The sequence below is a fragment of the Cebidichthys violaceus genome, unplaced genomic scaffold, assembly GCF_023349555.1.
Source record: "Cebidichthys violaceus isolate CVI_PGR_0920_01 unplaced genomic scaffold, fCebVio1.0.p SCAF_6, whole genome shotgun sequence".
Taxonomy (NCBI): Eukaryota; Metazoa; Chordata; class Actinopteri; order Perciformes; family Stichaeidae; genus Cebidichthys; species Cebidichthys violaceus.
This window is the reverse complement of record NW_027176816.1, coordinates 10940655-10959519: the sequence shown is the minus strand read 5'-3', so window position 1 is coordinate 10959519 and position 18865 is coordinate 10940655. Positions and strand designations below refer to the sequence as shown.

General features: G+C 41.5%; 1 protein-coding gene and 1 non-coding gene across 4 annotated transcripts; one reads left to right on the top strand and one right to left on the bottom strand.

Moving 5' to 3' along the window:
• The first annotated feature begins 2350 nt into the window (after window positions 1-2350).
• Window positions 2351-16894, top strand: LOC137889128 (solute carrier family 26 member 6-like). Of its 3 annotated transcripts, XM_068732779.1 has the most exons (19): window positions 2365-2654; window positions 4812-4957; window positions 5145-5284; window positions 5702-5812; window positions 5917-6065; window positions 6700-6864; window positions 7856-8008; window positions 9201-9283; window positions 9870-10017; window positions 10744-10857; window positions 11048-11125; window positions 11378-11473; window positions 11620-11726; window positions 11822-11891; window positions 14213-14302; window positions 14522-14689; window positions 15240-15294; window positions 15671-15795; window positions 16128-16894. In XM_068732779.1, exons 2-19 carry the CDS (start codon window positions 4812-4814, stop codon window positions 16155-16157), a joined length of 2028 nt encoding a protein of 675 aa, XP_068588880.1. In that variant the 5' UTR covers window positions 2365-2654; the 3' UTR covers window positions 16158-16894. The 3 variants fall into 3 exon arrangements, with proteins under 3 accessions (XP_068588881.1, XP_068588880.1, XP_068588882.1); XM_068732780.1 differs by lacking the exons at window positions 14213-14302; window positions 14522-14689; window positions 15240-15294; window positions 15671-15795; window positions 16128-16894 and adding an exon at window positions 13515-13843 and having other exon boundaries at window positions 2351-2654; XM_068732781.1 differs by lacking the exons at window positions 2365-2654; window positions 4812-4957; window positions 5145-5284; window positions 5702-5812; window positions 5917-6065 and adding an exon at window positions 6343-6473.
• A 966-nt stretch (window positions 16895-17860) lies between these two features.
• trnam-cau (transfer RNA methionine (anticodon CAU)) lies at window positions 17861-17932 on the bottom strand. The gene has a single exon. It is a non-coding gene; the product is annotated as a tRNA-Met (tRNA).
• Between the last annotated feature and the right edge of the window lie 933 nt (window positions 17933-18865).

Below are 18865 nucleotides of genomic sequence, written 5' to 3'. Positions count from 1 at the left end.
AATCAACCACTACAAAGAGGGTTTTAAACCAGGCCACTTTAGTTAATCTCCCCTTCTCTCAACAGCCAAGCCATCGCTCTCCTCCCCGGCTCTCCAGCGGCCCCATCAGGTCAATCAACGAAAACGCAGCCAGCAGCAGACGTCCTCATCCGCCGCCTCGTCCACCTCTCACCCTCCTCCGGGGCCTTCCACCATCCTCGCCTCGGACACCACCATGACACCGTGGGGTGGCTTGGCCCTCTGTGAGTCCTCCTTTGCCTCAATCCCCCCGCCTCCCGCTCCACAAGCCCCTCCACGAGCCCCTCCACCTCCTCCTGCTCCTCAACCCACGCCGTCCACTCCTTATTGTGGGAGACAGAACGAAGACGAGGAGGTTTCAAGTTCAAGTTTAAGCTCTGAGGCTCCATCTCCACCTGGTGCAGTCCCTCAGGACACCTCAGGTATGTCTAGAACAATTAGTGTGTTCAGGTATACATGAAGATAATCCAAACTATCACAACAATGTAACTTATTGGATCTGAAATAACACTAAAGGCACTTTGTCCACAACATGAGCTGCACTCAAGCTAACGTTAAGGTAACCATTATAGCGAGCTAACAATCATAACCTAGCTAACCATTAGCTACAGCTAACTCACTTTAGCTAGCTGGCTGCTGTAATGTCAGCTGACGAACCCAGTATTACTATGTGCTAATATACACAGTAACTTTTAAATGGACTTTCCCTGACAAACATTAGCTACGAAAACATTAGCCCAAGCTAATTTAGCTGGATTTGTTTCACTGAAGACATTTAGCATGTAACAGTAGTGAAGGCACAGGTGTTAATAATGAAATTAATGGTGGCTGAATTCCATTTAGCTGCTTCAGTGTCAGAAAGTGTCAGTGTTTCATAGAAATAAGCCACTGCATTGACATGACAAAATAGGCTCGTTCCAGATGAGCCATGCCTGCACTGAGCTGATCACAAACGCCTCACAATGCATGTCAATCAGATTTGTGTGATGTGATGTATGTATAAAGAGAACTGGATACACCGTTGGAGGCATTGCCCCCTTCATTCCTATGACAGTTGCTGAGTGGCACATGAAGCAAAAAAAGTTTGACTTTTAAAAATTCAGATAAAATTACCTTTCGATCTTTTGCATCCATGGGCCCATAGAGTAAGCGCACTAACGTTTATTTTAACTCCACCTCCCAGCCCTCGGACTGGTCTCAGGTTCATACTTATGAACAGAGAAAAATAAATCTGCATTGGTCTGTTAGTGTATCTTTTCATGATTTAGACAAGGTCAGTTCAAGTGTTCGTATTGGAAAGTTGATCTGCCTCAAAAAAACAATCCATTGAAAACAGACGTCTCTTTCTAAATGTAAGTCTATATGAAAAAGTATTTTTGGGCCCCATGGCATCATGTGATGGGCCCACCATTTGACCATTTTGTAAAACTTTTTTCAAAGCCTGGCATCCTTCCCGGGGGCTTAATCCTGACTTGCTCTGGCGTCATGCACACATAAGTAATGATAACCTCATGAGATAGAGGCCGCTGCAGTTTCTTTTAGAGCTAAGAGCCCCAGTTGCTCTCCACTGACCGCAAGACCCAGGACATGATTGGAAACACCTGGTTGTCCCTTGATCAAAGAGCACAAACACAAAATCTGAATTTTCTGCAAGGTGTTGTTAATGAAAGGTTAATCTGTTAAACATATCTTGGGTTGTTGATAATAATAATAATTATTAAGGTTATGTAGCACTTACAAAGTACTTTACAAGACAGACATAAAGAGAAAAGGATTGAATGCAAAAACCATATGCACACATGTCCACACTCACACACACACACACACACACACACATCTAATCAGCCAAATGAAAACAGTAAGCCTGTTGAGGATTATGGGTCCTGTTCTTCTTCATAGTTTTGTGACCAGTTCCCTTCCACTTCGTCCATGTCGGTCCCTCTCTGTCTCTGCAGGTGGAGGGGGGAGAGGGTTGCGGGCGAGGCGGAGGTTGATACCCCAGCATGCCCAGCGCCGAGTGCCTCGTCCCCCCCGTCTCCCGCCACTGCGTCCCGTCACCAACCTGAGTTTCTCTCGGAGCTTCACCTTTTCCTTCTTCGAGCTGCCGCTGCACCAGTCGCCTCGCTGCCGTGCTGAGCGCGTCAGAAACCTTCTGCTGCTTCTGAGACAGATACACTACTGAAGAGTCTGTTTTATTAGTGCTGCATTTGAAACCATTGTCAAATCTGACTGTCAAAAAAGACTAATGCAGCAAGATATATATATGCTGTATTGTTAGAGCAGCATGTAGGCCTATCAAGCTTTGAAACTGGTATGTGTGACACACATTACGGTCCCACTGTTGTCTGCTGTGTAGCAACTATTGCGTTTTCCTTTAATCACATGACCACAGGAAACAATTCAATGTATACTCTACTCTCATTCAAGGTACAAGGTTCACATATTGTCCTTTTACAACAGGGTTGCGCAAAACATAATAAAATACACATTACATGGTGGAGGGTGAAGGAGGAATTAAGGAGTCTCTCAGCCTGAGGAAAGAAGCTGCTCTGTAGTCTTGAGGTACAGAAACACTGTACCTCAAGAGTGGTGGAGTGAAGAATCCCTGAAGCAGCATCAGAACTCCGGCAAAAATCGTGAGCGGGTTTGATTGTTTTTTTCTTTCCTTCCGACTTCCGATGTTTGATTGGAGCTGCTCGATACCTGGAGATCCTCTTACGGAGTCGGTGACACTATCAACGGGACGTTGCAATTCTTTGTTTCAATTAATGTTTTTCTTTTGAAAATGCGAATGAACTTAAGTTTGTATGGAAGTGATTTTGACATAGAAGAATTTTTAGATTAGATTGATTTCTTTTGTGCTGTATGTTGTTTGAAAAATGAAGAGAATGAAATAACGGTTATTATCGTTCTTTTGAGGTTATTGTTAAAGGGTTTCAACTCTCTCTCGCAGACAAAGGGAGTCCGCATGTCTCCTACTGCTGCGTCTTTTGTCAGCAGAGCAGGGCCAAAAAATAAGCTGGTTCGAGTTAATATCAAATCAAAAGATATTTAATAACAAACAGAAGCTAGACAATTACAAACCGAATTACACTATTAATAACAAAACAAACATATCAATTTCACGAAAGTGAGGCCCCGTCCGGGCCACGAGATATCTGCATCATGGTCCGGAGGAGGTCTGAATCTCTCCTGGGATTTACAGTCCTCTTGTCTCCCCAAAGTTACATTCCTCAGCCTATCGATCAGCTCCACAATTGGCTGAAATCTGATAAGCTCCCCCTTGGATCCTGACCCATTGTCCTGGGCAGACACCTCTGTCAACTACATTCTTCCCCCGCAGGTTCACACCTCACTTTCCTCAAACCCCCCTCACAGACACTCAATATACATACAATTCCTCACATTATTCCTTAGAATTGTCTTTACAACCTTAATTTATGTTAGCGTGGGCTACACAGAGAAGTCGGCCTAAAATTCACCTGGAGTTATTAATACAGTCGTAATTGTATATCTGGCAATTATAATAACGATAGTACCTTCAGGCCTTACATTAGGCAACAATATAGCCTGAAGTTTTATCACTTTTTTTTGTGCGAGTTTGAGAGTCCTGATATATCTTTTAAATTCACATAAATATCCAATCAATGGGAGGTCACTTTTGTTATTTTACATTTATGTATGTAAAATGTACCATATGTAATCAATAACTTTACCATACATTCAATGTTGGGTTTATCATGTCAAAATGTGTAATGGCACTTTTACAACCGATTTTGATATTATGAGTATTACACAATACATAATCTTTAATTTGAGTATTCAATAGTTATATGTTCTGGTTAATCATTACATTTGTATTTGTAAGCTTGTAATTCAATAATGTGGGCAGATGTTAAACTTCTCTCTTTTTAAGGCTTTATTTATTTTTAATGACCTGAGGATCTGCAGACTTTTCTCTTTGTACATTTTTTTTTTTTAAGTTTGCTGTTCCAATTTCTTACTGTGGTGAGATTAAAAGGACAATAGAAACAAATTGAGTTTTTTTTCTCTCTTTTCATTCCGTTTGGCTTTTTCTTATATTTTTTTAACATGTGCCGGTTATTCTTCATTTCCTCCATGTCTTTTTTTCAAATAACATTTTCACAGTTGGAATAGCTTTCATAAATTAGCAATTGTGAAAAATATTATAGTATAGTAATATAGTAGATTAAAACAGAGAACTTCTCTTTCATTTGGTGTCTTTCTCGCTCGCTCGCTCTTTCACAAACACACACACACACACACACACACACAGTCAGACCATGAGTCTCTGAAAGCTGAGCTGTGATAATAGAGGCATTCAGACGTACTGAATGGGGGGTGAATGGGAGGAGAAAAGGGGTTGTAACTCGCTGTAATGTGCAGAGTTCAAGGCTGTTCTCAACCTTCCCCGACTCACGTGTGAGAGTGTGTGGAGCTGTGTGTGTGTGTGTGTGTGTGTGTGTGTGTGTGTGTGTTATCCTCATACATGCACACTGCCGCACATCAACTCTTTGTACTTGTGCAGCTTCGTGGTGATACAGAATAGGTCAGCCGCTCTCTCTCTCTCTCTCTCTCTCTCTCTCTCTCTCTCATTTGTTTTGTATCTATGTTAGTTACTGCTGCCCGTTGTCTTTGTCATATAACTTCATACACACATTTTACACACAAAAAGAAAAGTGCATGAGACACATTTAAGACACACACAGTATTGTGACAATAACAAAGTGAAACTTGAGTGTACTGCCAGTAATCTTTGACATTGATTTCAGATGGACAGCGTTGAGCAAAATGGCCTTCCTCCCTACAAGCAACCTTATCTCACTGTTGCCTTGGATGAAGCACAGCTGGATGTCCTTGGGCAACGGGTAGAACAGCAGTCCCTGTCCTTGTTGGAGAGAGTGAAGGCACAATGTTGGTAAGTCAAAGGATGGGTTTAGTATTTTTGCCCTTCTGTGAGTCAGTTTGTGCCCTCAGCCATTTTTAAGGGCTAACAGATGTCTAAGGCACTTGATCTGAAGCTGTGTGTGACTGTGTGACTGTGTGTGTGTGTGTGTGTGTGTGTGTGTGTGTGTGTGTGTGTGTGTGTGTGTGCGCTCCTCCAGTTGTTCCGGTCCCAGGTTGAAGAGCTTGCTGCTTGGTTTTTTTCCTGTCCTGTCATGGCTGCCTCGCTATTCCATCAGAGAAAACGCTGTCGGGGACCTGGTGTCTGGCATTAGTGTTGGGATCATACAGCTGCCACTGGGTGAGGATGATAATCACATTAAGAGCCTTAACAACTACATGCTGCCAAAACAACTTGAACAGTAACTGCATGTTGAAAGGGTGCAGTCGTACATGAAAGTGTATGTCTGGATAAATGCATGCAAAGATACTTAAATTTGCAAATCTCTCAGCTCACATCTTGTGTTTAAACAATGAACAACTGCCGCTTTGTAGCCTACTTATTATTCATCTTTTCCCACTTCCTTTATTTGCCCGTGTACCTTGGTAGGAAAGGAATGTTTCATGAGTGCAGAGACCCCCTAAAACTCCTAAAAACCTCTCTGACAAGAAAGTTGAGTTTTGTAATGATACAGGGATTTTCTTAGTGTTTAGTAACATGCTCTAGCTGCTCATTCAAGCCACACTTTTCACCTCCGCCTTTCTTCTTCTTCCCCAGGTATGGCCAACGCCATGTTGGTGGGAGTTCCTCCAGTGTTTGGTCTCTACAGCTCTCTCTATCCTCTGATCATCTACTTCATCTTCGGCACCTCCAGACACCTCTCCATTGGTGACTGTCAACCTTTACTTTTCTGGAATAGGCATCTAACACTCTAGCGTTAAGGGAGCTGGGTAGTTGTGTATATGGTTTGTGTGTCTGTTTATGTGTGACAGGTACTTTTGCCATCCTGGCCATCATGATTGGGTCTGTGACGGCCAAAGTAGAGTTGCTCAACAATGGCGTTGAAGAGAGTCAGATTGATGTGGAAGCGGCCAAAGTGAATGTGGCTGTACAACTCACCTTCCTCTGTGGCCTCATACAGGTATATACACACACACACACACACACACATACACACACAGTAGACAATACATGGACAAACAGACTGCACAGGCTGACACGCATTGTTGATGTTCACCTCTGACCTCCGGCCCCTTTATGGCGACAAGCAAGAGAAAAGAGTTTCCCTGCAGACATCCACTAAAGTATTACATTTGTTTTTATTATTTCATCTACAGTTGTGCATACACAACCTGCTGAGTTTCCCAAACTCTCACTCTTCTTCATCACAGGTCAACTTGAGGTATTAAAAGAAACAATCTGCCCCGAAGCTTGAAAACTGGAAAGAGAAAAAAAAAGGTCTTGCTGAGTCTGTTTTGTTTTTTGGTATATTTTTTCCTCTCCACATTGGGTTCCCATGCTGCCGTGGATTTCAATCCTCTCTGTGGAGGTGGGCAAAAATTTAGTCTCGGTGCCACCCATGCACTTCAAATCGATCAATATGTTTTCTGTAGCTAAAGTGGAGATTTGTAGCAGAACATTTTCAGTGATGGAAAACATAAATTATCATGTTGTATTAGTCTCTCAAAATCAAAGAGACGGCATTCTGAGTGTTCGTGTTTGTGTATGTGTGTGTGTGTGTGTGTGTGTGTGTGTGTGTGTGTGTTTCCCCTCAGCTCCTAATGTACCTGCTGCGTGGAGGTGGTGCGGGTCGCTGGCTGTCTGAACCTGTAATCAGAGGCTACACCACAGCAGCAGGTCTGCATGTGATGATCCTGCAGCTGCCACTGATGACTGGAATACCTGCACAGAGACACACTGGACTGCTGCCTTCAGTTTGGGTCAGTTGAAACACTCCAAGCTTCAACTTTTAAGCCACATGAGCTCCTGTTATGTGGCTGATCCCTGACCTCTGAAGTCCTCTCTGGATTTTCTCATATGAGTTTAGTCAGTATGCCTGTAAAGCTGAAACATGGTCCTGAGGATTTCTGTCATTATATCAGCTAAATGGAAAGTAATGTGTGTTTATGGACACAGCTCTTGCTTTGGTTATACAAGGACCGGGTGGCTCGTGGCAACAAACCGGTCAGAAGCCTTCTTTGAGTCCACGAAACACATGTTGACTGGATGAGCAAACTCCCATGACCCCTCCAACAGCCCTGGCAGGGGGAAGAGCTGGTCCACTGTTCTCGGGGTTCCCCAAGAAGAGCTGGAAAAAGTTGCTGGGGAAGCAGAAAAAAATAATTGATGGATGGAGCAAGGAGCATGAACTGGAGCGTTAGCCTCAGTTACAAGCTTTATGCACATTGCAGGCCAGAAGCAGACTATGATGATGACTTGTGGTTGTTTTATTAGACTGGAGGTCGTATCCCATCTCCTGGACCAATACTGGCAGACCCTTACTTCACCGTCTCCTCACCTTTTTAATGATTTAATTAATTATCTTGGCACGATGTTGTCTTGGTAATAAAAGTGCCTTTCTGACAGCTGTGCGTCAGCGATAGTTTTGTATTTATTCTTGGCACTACGGAGGGCAAATTCAAGGTTGGCATCAAACTCTTCCAAGGATGCACCTTGTCACCTCTACACAGGCAGTATTTCAAGATGGGTTTGGTTTGGCTTCTCAGCTATTTGCGGGTGCCGGTTTTCTTCTAGCGTCACTGGTCCATGGCTTCCAGTCTGCACTGGAGCAGTTTACACCTTGAACAAAAATAACACCGTCTTTGCTAAATAAAGCTGTGTTTCTGGTTTTTAAAGGTTTTAGTTTTTAAACTAAATGTTTGAATGTGTGTGTGTGTGTGTGTGTGTGTGTGTGTGTGTGTTCTCTTTCAGACATTAAATGATGTTCTCCATGGAGTGACCAGTGTGGTACCAGGACCGCTGTCAGTCTCCGGGGTGTCCATGGTGATACTCATCGGAGGCAAAATGCTGAATGAGCGCTTTAAGAACAAGCTGCCCGTCGTCATTCCATGGGAACTTATACTGGTGAGGGATGCACACACACACACACACACACACACACACACACACACACACACTCAGTGCCTATAAGATGCACCCAGATGGACAGATGCCACAATGATGAACTGATGAATGACTCACAGTTACATAAAAATCAGTTTATATCACCAAAACCACAAATCCCCACATATAATAAATATCTGCACCTGTCCTATGATTAATCATCATTTGGTCGTCTGATGGTGTTTTGTTTCATTTAATATCATATATATGTGTGAATGTTTACATAAACTGATGGGTAAGTGAGTGATTCAGTGTAAATTACTGTAGCTAAAACCATAATGTAAATATAATTTTGCAAACTTTTGGCATGTTATTTTTTTTTTTTTAAGTCAAAATAACTTGAAATTCCTTAATTTTCCATAATTTTTACTTTGACAGAAATTGTCAATAATACTATATAAATGTTTTTTAATTATTATTTATTTTGGGACAGCATTTTAGAATACAAAATGTACCTCAGGACGAAACCAGGTTCATTTCCTCTGCGTATAAAGATTTGTTCAAAATTGGGTCCCATAGTGAGATTGTTAATGGTAGGTTGAGGTATTGTAAACAAAGACTTACATAAAACATTTTCTCGAAGGCTTCACGTCATGATCTGTTGAGTTATAGTCTGTTATGGGAAAATGGCTTCAATCCAGGCAAAGGAAACATCCCCTATACAGTGAAAACAGTGTTCGGATGGTCGATTAATGGTTCCCCTGCTTTGGATGATGAACGTCCTGGGGCATTAGTGAACCAAATCTCAATTGTTCACTTTGAGAACCTTCTAAAAAGACAGTATGCACATGACAAGAGCTAAAATTGGAGAATGCCAAAGGGGTTAGTAATAGTCTAGCTGTACTGGCATCCATCGCTTATGAAGACAAAGCTCAGCAAATACAGAACTTGGATCTGGACAGGGAGAAGCTGCCCAATGAGAGAGCACTATCTCCATCACTGCACCGCCACTGGGATCTGACAAACTTTCTACATCAGTGGACGAACACTATCTGATTATGATAATGTGTGTGTTAATGTACCTCCATGCGCATTGATTTGCAAAATACGCACTGATTGATTTGACATTTAGATGTAAAATATTGTATGTTGTTGTTTTCCAAACTGGATATTCTGTGCAGAAAATGTCACGTTCATTGTTTTTCTCCCACAGATTGTCCTGGGCACCATCCTGTCAGTGCAGATGGATCTGGTTGGACAGTACACCGTCCAGGTGGTGGGACACATACCCAGTGGGTCAGTTGAACTGTGTCATTGTCTGTTTTTTCTTGTCATTCAATTTGCTATCTTTTAAATATATTTTCTAAGACTATTGTGTTGATTTTTATTTTTTGTTGAAGGCCTGTGAGCTTTCAGATGTTTGACTGTAAATGTATTCATAATAGACTGTGACTAGTATGGCTTTTAAAGGAGTCTTACAAATCATTGATCATTTACATGGTAAGTTTTATTTGACTTCTATTTGCACATACTGTCTTTACTAATATGCTGTATGTATATTGGCAAACCAATGTATTTGTTTGTTTCCACAAAATGTGCAGATCAATGTCTCTTCATCTTTCTGACACTTTCGCCTTCCTCTAACCTCCCATCCTTCACACCTCTGTTCTCATCACACATAATATGCAAGTTAGCTTTATTGCATTATCCTTGATAGCTTTGAGAGAATGATTTACCTTTAACTGGTGGTCATAATTCTTTATATTACTGTATATTTCATTTCTTTTCTTTGAGGAATCAGTTAGTCATTCAATTGATCAAGCTGCCATCTCTTTCCCCCCTCCTCCTCCTCCTTCTCCTCCTCCTCCTCCTTCTCCTCTAGCCTGTCTTACCCAGTCCTTCCCTCGCTCTCTCAGGCCAGAGAGCTGTTCATTCCAGCTCTGTCAGTGGCTCTGGTCGGCTTCAGTTTCCTCTCAGCCATTGGCTCAGTGTTTGCACACAAACATGGCTACCACGTGGACAGCAGTCAGGTACATTCATGGTAGATGCAACTCTCACGCATTTCAGCCTGGGACCACAGAGAGATCAAGCTTTTGTCGTCAGGTCTTAGAATTTTGCAAAAAGGGATAACTGTGCATATTATGTACACATGCATAATTATGAAGATTTGGATAATGTGTAGAGAAGATGAGAGAAGCTATTTAAAGTTGAGGTCGCTTTTTTCAAACAGTAAGAACAAATCTTCCAACATCTGCATCTGTTTTAATATATATATATATAAAGAATGAATATTTTGTGCACCTCCTATATTCACCAAAAATGTGCACTAGTGAGCACTAGGCTCACTTTCATATTCAGGCATACAATTTCAGAAAACCTGTAGTACAAAAAGTACTTGAACTGAGGAAGTTCTATTAGTGATTTTCCTTTATAAAAAAAGAAATATCCAAAATTAAACAAAATGACACAATCATTTTGAATGTCTGGTCTGAAATGTATTAAAATTATCACATATTTAATAAGACAGTGCCTCATTTGCATATTTAAATCAAACATTTCCAAAAACACTTACAGGGTAAGTTTCATGGTATATGTTAGTTAAATATTATCACCCTTACCCCAAGATGTTATTTGAGGTCTTGGACATATCCAGCAGGCCAACCAGTTCCCCCTGAGTAAACTCCAGCAGTATCCCTGAGCTGGGCTGCAGCCTCGGTGCGTACTTTTCAAATTGCTGCTGTCTGTCTCGGCCTCAGGACCTGCTGGCTCTGGGTCTGTGTAACACCATAGGAGGAATGTTCCAGTGCTTCGCTGTCAGCTGCTCCTTCTCTCGCAGTATGGTCCAGGATAGCACTGGTGTCAAAACACAGGTATGTAATCTATTCTAAAAAACATAAAAACCCACCTCTGTCTTTGCACTGTGTCAAAGACTGTATAGGGAACCAACATTAACTAATCTTTTTATAGAGTGCATTATATAATTGGTCTTTTGTCCTCTTCGTTGTTGACTGCTTTCCTTTCCTTACCAACCTTCTGTTGTGTCTTAATCTCATGTTTTAGATGGCCGGATTGGTATCAGCTCTGTTGATTCTAACCATCCTGTTGAAGATCGGTCATCTCTTTGAACAGCTGCCAAAGGTAAAATGCATATGAGATCACAAACATTATTTATGTTCATCATATATGTTGTTAAGCAAGTGCACCAGAAGTTCCTGCTGACGGTTCTCCGGCCAGCTTGGCATAAACAACCACAGAATGATGACGGAATGATAGAGAATACCAGCAAAGATGTTTTATTAAGAAATGTCAAGTCATACTCCATCTGGACGAGACTCACTGTCGGTATGATTCACTCGTCTTAATTCAGTAATGCTTTGCTGTGTGTTCCAGGCGGTGTTGGCAGTGATCATCGTGGTGAACCTGCAAGGGTTAATAGCTCAGTTCAAAGATTTGTGTGTGCTCTGGAAGTCTGACAGATTAGACCTGGTGGGCTACACACACACACACACACACACACACACACACACACACACACACACACACACACACACACACACATTATCTAAGCTCTTAACATAGACCCATGGTTACAGATCTGATCCTGGTCCTCTCTCCTCCCTCCTCTCCTTCAGCTGGTGTGGGTCGCCTCGCTGATTTCCACGCTGGTCTTTAACCTGGACCTGGGTCTGGCTGTGGCAGTCATCCTCTCTCTGCTCACGCTCATCTACAGGACGCAACAGTCAGTTCATATCATTTTACAGGCACTACATGGGGCATTTAACATCAATATAACATTCCCCTGTCTATTACCTACATCTTGTCCTCGTCTTTCAGCTCCTCCACTGTTGTTTTGGGTCGTATTCCTCATACAGACTGTTACAGAGATGTGGGACTCTACACTGAGGTAAGATCAATCCATCTCACAGGTCTCACAAGAATACATTTAAAAAAAAACTTGGTTGAAAAAACTGTGTGGTTAAAGTTTTGTGTTGTTCAAGGTAAACCAAGTGAAGTTGAACCCCACGGTAACAAGGAAAGCTAAACAAAACACTGTGACTCTGTATTCCCACCATGTTTATCTGCCTGACTTGTGCCATTCCTGTTCCGTGTTATAGTTTAGGTGAAGAACGTGGTGTTAGAGCTTTTAAAATACTTTCAAACTTATTGTAAACATTCAGAAGATGCCATTTAGAAGATGACATTAATCATCTGGCAGCAGCTGTTTGTATCCATGAGACCAAACAAATCAATTAGAAGCAGTAACTCACTCGCTCAAAATCTCAACTGTCCTCTGACTGTCCTAGTTTTACCCAAAATATTATTTGGAGTTTTTGTTTTTCTCCACCAGCCTTAACACATTTTGAGTTTAAAAATCTGCATGTGGGCACTGGGGTAGAAAGTAGATGGAGCTGAGCTGACTAACACATATTTTAATCGAGGAATACGTGTCCAAAGACGTACTTCTATTTCAGCAGGGAAGAGTACATTTTAGAATTTTTTAACAAACTACTAAGTGAAGTGTAGCTCTGGTGTCATTTGTACTGACCTAAACATAGTGGGAGTTTTCTTGAAGCCAGCATCTAGTGGCCATGAGAGGAACTGCAGCTTAATGCTGTTCTCATAGCGCTTATTTACCGTACAGATATGAGAGCGGTGTTATTGATCCTCACTTCTCAAAAAAGAAAGCGAGGGAGTGTATTTCCAAACATGTTTGCAGTACTCCTATTAAGTTGCTGTTCGCCTTTTCAAACTTTTGTAGTCATAATGAGTTGTCACAAATACAAAATGGTCCAAATCCAAAGATTGTCTTTTATACAAATCCTTAAATAAAAGCAGTTAGTCGGTTCTATTTTAACCTGCTACCACACTATAAACTTCTATTGTTTCCTTCCTCCACCCTTTCTCTGCAGCCGAGTCACAGAAACATTTTACCAAACTTGTCCCAAACCTTATTCCATAGCACCAGCTGGTGCCTTTTTTTTTCTTAATAATATGTTATTATAGGTCAATTAGGGGCAGCCACTTTTGACACTAAAGAAAAGTAATGCAGCAAAAAAGACCAATGTCTGTAGGTGTGTCTGATTTAACAATAACTATAATTTAATAATGTAATCGTTGATTATTGGGCAGCAGGTCATTACACACCTTCAGTATGCCACGGCCTGACTCATGGCGCTTTCCAGATAGGAAGATGAATCACACTAACCTTACATGACACCCGATGATTTTAGCTGATTGCAGGCTGTGGACTAGCATATCTAAAATGCCATCAGTGTGAAACACAGTCACTAATGAATTCTCCACAGTCTGTCTCGTATCTGCACACGAAACGCACCCCTATTTCAAATGGATCACAGCATCTGCAATGCAAATGTACATCAACACAGCAAGCATTTGATGGGTTCTAATGTGCAGGATGTAGATCAATGTCAATCTGAATAAATGAGCAATTGAAAAAAAATACATTTATCCTAAAGTTTATATTAAAAATAGGTTTTGAAATGATTTGAGTAGAGTTTTTATGTAGCAGGCCATTAAACTGCGGTGTCCCCCAACGTGTAAACGAAGAACCAAGCCAACCCAATTCTTCAGTGAAGGTCAGTCTTTTATCGACTTAATGAACCACTCTGAACGGTACAACTGTCACACAGCCAAAACACACTAAAAATACATCCCTGGCTGAAAACCACCATCTGTCACACATCAAAACACCAAACTGTCACCAAAGGCAATCTGTTTGTGCTCTGAACGTCAGTGAATTCCTGTCAACTTCTCGCTCTCTGTTCCCTCCGCTTGATTCTCTCCTCAATCTGTTTCACTGCTGGCTGCTGCAGCACTTCCCTCTGTGTACTTTGTCAAGTATCTGTCATGCATTAGTGATGGTGTATGCAGTGGCTTTCTTTGTAGAAGTCCCCCCCCCCCCCCCTCATGAATTACTTCTGCATCCATCTTTCTTTATTATTGTCTTTCATCTCGCACTTTTTTTTAGAGCAAGTTAAAGTAAACAGAAGATCTGTTGTATCTCCGAGCTAGATATTCATTAAACTGGTTTATTGTTTGGTCCAAGAACTTTTTGCACTAATTAACATAGAGTACTGGTTGTTGTAAGTCCTGACCTTCTTTCCAGGGCGTCACTATTGTGCCAAGTTATAAAATGGAGCTTCTGCACAACGTTAAATGCATTGACTGTATGTGTGTCTTTGTTGCGTGTTTTCTTTTTTACAGGCAAAGCCAGTTCCCGGGGTGACTATACTCTCCTATTCCAGTCCTATTTACTTTGCCAACTCTGAACTGGTCTTCACACAGATCAGACAGGTGCCAAAACACACACACACACACACACACACACACACACACACACACACACGCACACACAATTATGACTGGGGAGAAAGAAGAGAACGAAACAAGAGCCGATTTGGAGTGACAGAGTCAATCAATATATATGTTCAATGCCAGCATCTACGCTAGGAAATGTACTGCTGTGTGTTTCTGACTAACTTTCCTTCTGTAACTTTTCCTCACCACATCTAGACAGTGAGTCGTGGTCAGAAGGAGAACCCAGCTGGAGTCCACACCTCTTCTTCTTCTTCCTCCCCCTCCTCCTCCTCAGGCCGGACATCGACACACACTCATTGCTTGGTTCTGGATCTCAGCTCAGTCACCTTCATGGACTTTGTGGCCATGCAGGCACTTTGCAAGGTGAGAAAAGAGAACTCATATTCAGTTTCATTTTAACTATGATAAAGATTTTAAAAAGCGTCACAAATTTCTAACCTACCATGCGTATTTCTATTTCGATAATACTTTTTTAGTTGTTATTTTTAGCCTTGACAAAATGTTGCAGTTTGATTTGTTCTGATGGGAACATCAGCTTAGGTTTTCTGCTGATCAAAAACATTCACAAGTATTATTTAAGGCCAGACTAGAGTTCCTGTAAGTACACATGAGATAATGAAAATATGAGACACACCCTCTTGGTTGCACACACACACACACACACACAGCTTTTTACTCGTAGATAGACCAGTTATACAGATAGACTTTGTTATCTCGTTGTCCTCTTTGTCCTTAAAGATAAAAGAAGTAAATTCAATCATTAGACTCATGGAGTCAACACGTGCTTAAATATAACTACAAGTGTAAAAAAAAAGATTTTCATGATGTATGCTGTGTGTGTGTGTGTGTGTGTGTGTGTGTGTGTGTGTGTGTGTGTGTGTGTGTGTGTGTGTGTGTGTGTGTTATTCACAAGGTTGCGGAAGACTTGAAAGTTCAAGGTGTCGGCGTGTTTCTGGCAGCGTGCCCAGGTCAGTATATAAATCTTGGATAGCGTGACTCATCTATGTCTCCCTCACACATTCATTCATTCACTCACAAACACACACACACACACACACACACACACACACACACACACACACACACACACACACACACACTTTGTCTAGCGTTGGACTGATGCTGTCCGTTTCCCAACACACCTCCCATACTGTACCTCTGCTTGAAACTGTTTATTCCTTTCTGAACTCCTGCAGTAACCGTTTTTTATGTCACACCAAACACATGCAATCAGACAGGTTGAACATACCCAACTGGTCTGTGCGGTGTGCGTGTAATAAATACCTGAAACTTTAAAATCAAAGCATTAAGTGTGCGATCTTGATACCCTCTCTATGTCAACAGAGAGAATTTTATCTCAGCTCCAGACTCAGAGTTGTAGAACAGACAGCCTGTCCACTTCCTGTCTCTTCCCGTCGATCCATCATGCTGTCCAGCGCTGCCTCAGCACCCTGCCAAGGCCTCTGGAGGTACACTTTGTCTCGCTTCCAAGTTCATCTGTAGACATAATGACAAAAAAAACCTTCTGAAAATAAAAACTGAAAGTTTTTAGAGTTCCAAAGGATGTCCAAAGAGTCAGCTTACGACTTAAGTTAGAAAATGAAAATAAGTCGATTGCGTTGTGGGTTTTGTCCAGGACGAAGAATCTGCAATTCTGCTGCATTGATTTTACTTTTAAACTGTTATTGGAGTGCCATGCAAAATCAGTGGACTCCCTTAATTCTTTTACACGACATCTCACAATGTGTACAATATCGTTTCAAGAAATATTAATTGTTTCTTTGCTCATATCTCTTCTCAGGAAATCAACCCAGATGCAAGTGACTGTTGAACCTACACGACTGCTCGCTTTTACAGGACAGTTCAGTCATCTCAGTGCATCAACATGGCCGAAAGAAAAATCCTGGGTGACAGTTCAGGCTTTAAGATGGCCGACATAACAATCACTGCAACGTTTTGTTTTGAAAGAAAGACATTAATACCTTTCCACTGTGTATATGCATACACTTCTCACACATTATCAGACAATAAATGTAATTGTTCCACAATTTGCACCATTTTTGACCTCTCTGTCATGAATTATTTGAAATTTGATTAAGATTGCCCAGCTTCCAATAAAACATCATTAGCAGAGGATGGTTTCAATCCATCACCCTCTGGCTATAGGTGCAGCTTTCTTCCACTGCACCACGCTGCTGTCCAAAGGCCCTTTTCACAGCAGCCATTTTGTTGTAGCAGGGTAAACATGTATGTGATCGATAGAATTAATTAGGGTCCCATTCTATTTACTATTTTATTTACCATGCGCAATACCAGGGCCCCGGCCGACCAAATTGGAACAGCACTAGATATTACAAGACAAATATTCCAAATGAATTCATCGGCCACTACAGTACTACTGTTAAATCTGTGTTGTGCAGTTACTTTGTAGAGATATAAAAACCTTGCATCTGAAACATTTAATGTGTTGCTCAGCCTCCAGAATGACAGACAGTTACACAATAACAAAAATAAATCTCCACTCCTATGGTTACATACCGAAGACAGGAGTTGACTTTGTTTTCATAATTGAGTCATAGTCTCCGTCTGTCCGGTTCTGTGCTGAACTCTGTGTTGAATTAAGTGACAATGACATTGTTGGATTACTGTAGGTGACACTGACAGACATGTGAATGAAAATATGTCCATTCCTTTCCTCTGTATCTTTTAAAAAAATGAGATTATCTTCATTTCTAACTATTTGTAATTAAAACATAACAATGTACAGTTTTCATATAAGACACATGATTGGCTCAAGACGGCAGTTTGCTGACAAATATCTATGAACTATGTTTTAGGCTTCTTAACAGAATGTACCAGTCATTCTCAGGCAAGGCAGGTAGGCAGGTGTATGAGTGTGAATATGCCGAAAGACAAGTGATCATCTGACCTTAAAAAATATATTTAAAAACATGAAATCCTGTACTGGCAAAAGAAAATGAATAAAAACATGTTCGATGTTGGGTTTCTGTGAAATAAGAAAACGCACACGTCCATTAGACTGTGTAAGATCAGATCTAAACAGGAGGTATTGGAGATGTGAACAAGAACAGCACAGTCACCAACAGTTCACTTCTGGATTTTGTCAGAAGTGAACTCTGTTGCACTTGTAGACACACCCAACTGTGATGTCAGCAAAATCATGATGTAAAGTTACTCTTAATCGACGGACAAACATGATTACGGCATGCAAACATTTTCTTGTACTGACAGTTGTGAACCGTTCATTTAGTGACAAGATAAACACACAGCCTCCCCCATTTCTGCCTCCGCCCCTCCCCACTCTATCATTTTCGTAAAGTATGTTATGTCATTTTTATAATCTATTTGCTGGTTTTACACGTTGAGGCTAAGTGTGGCGCTCGACCCTTATAAGTTAATCTAGACATTCAATGATACCCGCAGTGAAAGGTGGTTTTTCATCAGTAAGAAAACATCAGTCCATGTTAATGTGCCGTCAAAGGAAAGCACCGCTCAGCTGCCAGGAAAAAGATCTAGCAGAGGATGGTTTCGATCCATCGACCTCTGGGTTATGGGCCCAGCACGCTTCCGCTGCGCCACTCTGCTGGCGAGCAGAGTATTTGATTCAAACATATAAATACCTGAGCCCAGGTGGTATATCCCTAGGTTTACTATGGAAATGACACGGGTTATATTCTGTTGCCTAAATTTACAAATATCCCCTAACGCATCGCAAGCCGAACAGGCTGCTGGAGATAGAGAGAGACAGTTTGTGTGTGTGTGTGTGTGTGTGTGTGTGTGTGTGTGTGTGTGTGTGTGTGTGTGTGTGTGTGTGTGCGTGCGTGCGTGTGCGCGCGCTCGCGCGTTCGTGTGTTACAGAGGCTCATTTAACATTAACTTGAGGTTTGAGACGGTGGTTGTATTAATGAACTGTTTGGCCCATCTCTGTCGGTTTAGCTAGCCAGACTAAGCTAAGTGACATACAACATGTAGTGTTAATGTTAGCTGCTGATCGAGCTCTAGTAGCTAAAGGACATGAAGAAGTGTGTGTCTTAATTGCTGTTCAAGCTAATAGGTGCTAAGAAAATGTACAAAAAAAAAAAAAATAGATAACAGGAAAAAAGAGACAGTCAATCAGACTATATGATAACTGTTCTGCACACTTGTTTATAGGGAGCATTCTTCCTGTTGACATAGTGAAGCTGCTTTCTTTGCCATCTGGATCGCTGCTTGTGGACGGCCTCATGTTGTCTCAAACTCTGACATCTGACAAGAGGGTGGTAGGAGCCAAATGAAAAGAAACTTAACTAAAGAGGATTCAACTTCAGGGTTTCACATTAACCATGGCTCGTGTCCACAAAAAGTAACTGTGGCCAGGAAATATCCCCTGCAGAGTGTGACTAAGCAATGAAAACATAAATGCCTGCTGATCGACCTATAAAACACATTTGTCTTTACAAAAACATATTGTTTGTCCCGCCTAGTTAACTGGTATCTGTTTGTCTAATGATTAAGCAGGTCCTCCCATTCACTCTGGTG

What these genes read in the sequence shown, in the direction of transcription:
- LOC137889128 (XM_068732779.1), top strand. Translation starts at nt 4,812, where the DNA reads ATGGACAGCGTTGAGCAAAATGGCCTTCCTCCCTACAAGCAACCTTAT. An exon ending in GACTGCTGCCTTCAGTTTGG is followed by an intron (nt 6,865 to 7,855) that starts GTCAGTTGAAAC and finishes GTTCTCTTTCAG; the next exon opens with ACATTAAATGATGTTCTCCA. An exon ending in AGTCTGACAGATTAGACCTG is followed by an intron (nt 11,474 to 11,619) that starts GTGGGCTACACA and finishes CCTCTCCTTCAG; the next exon opens with CTGGTGTGGGTCGCCTCGCT.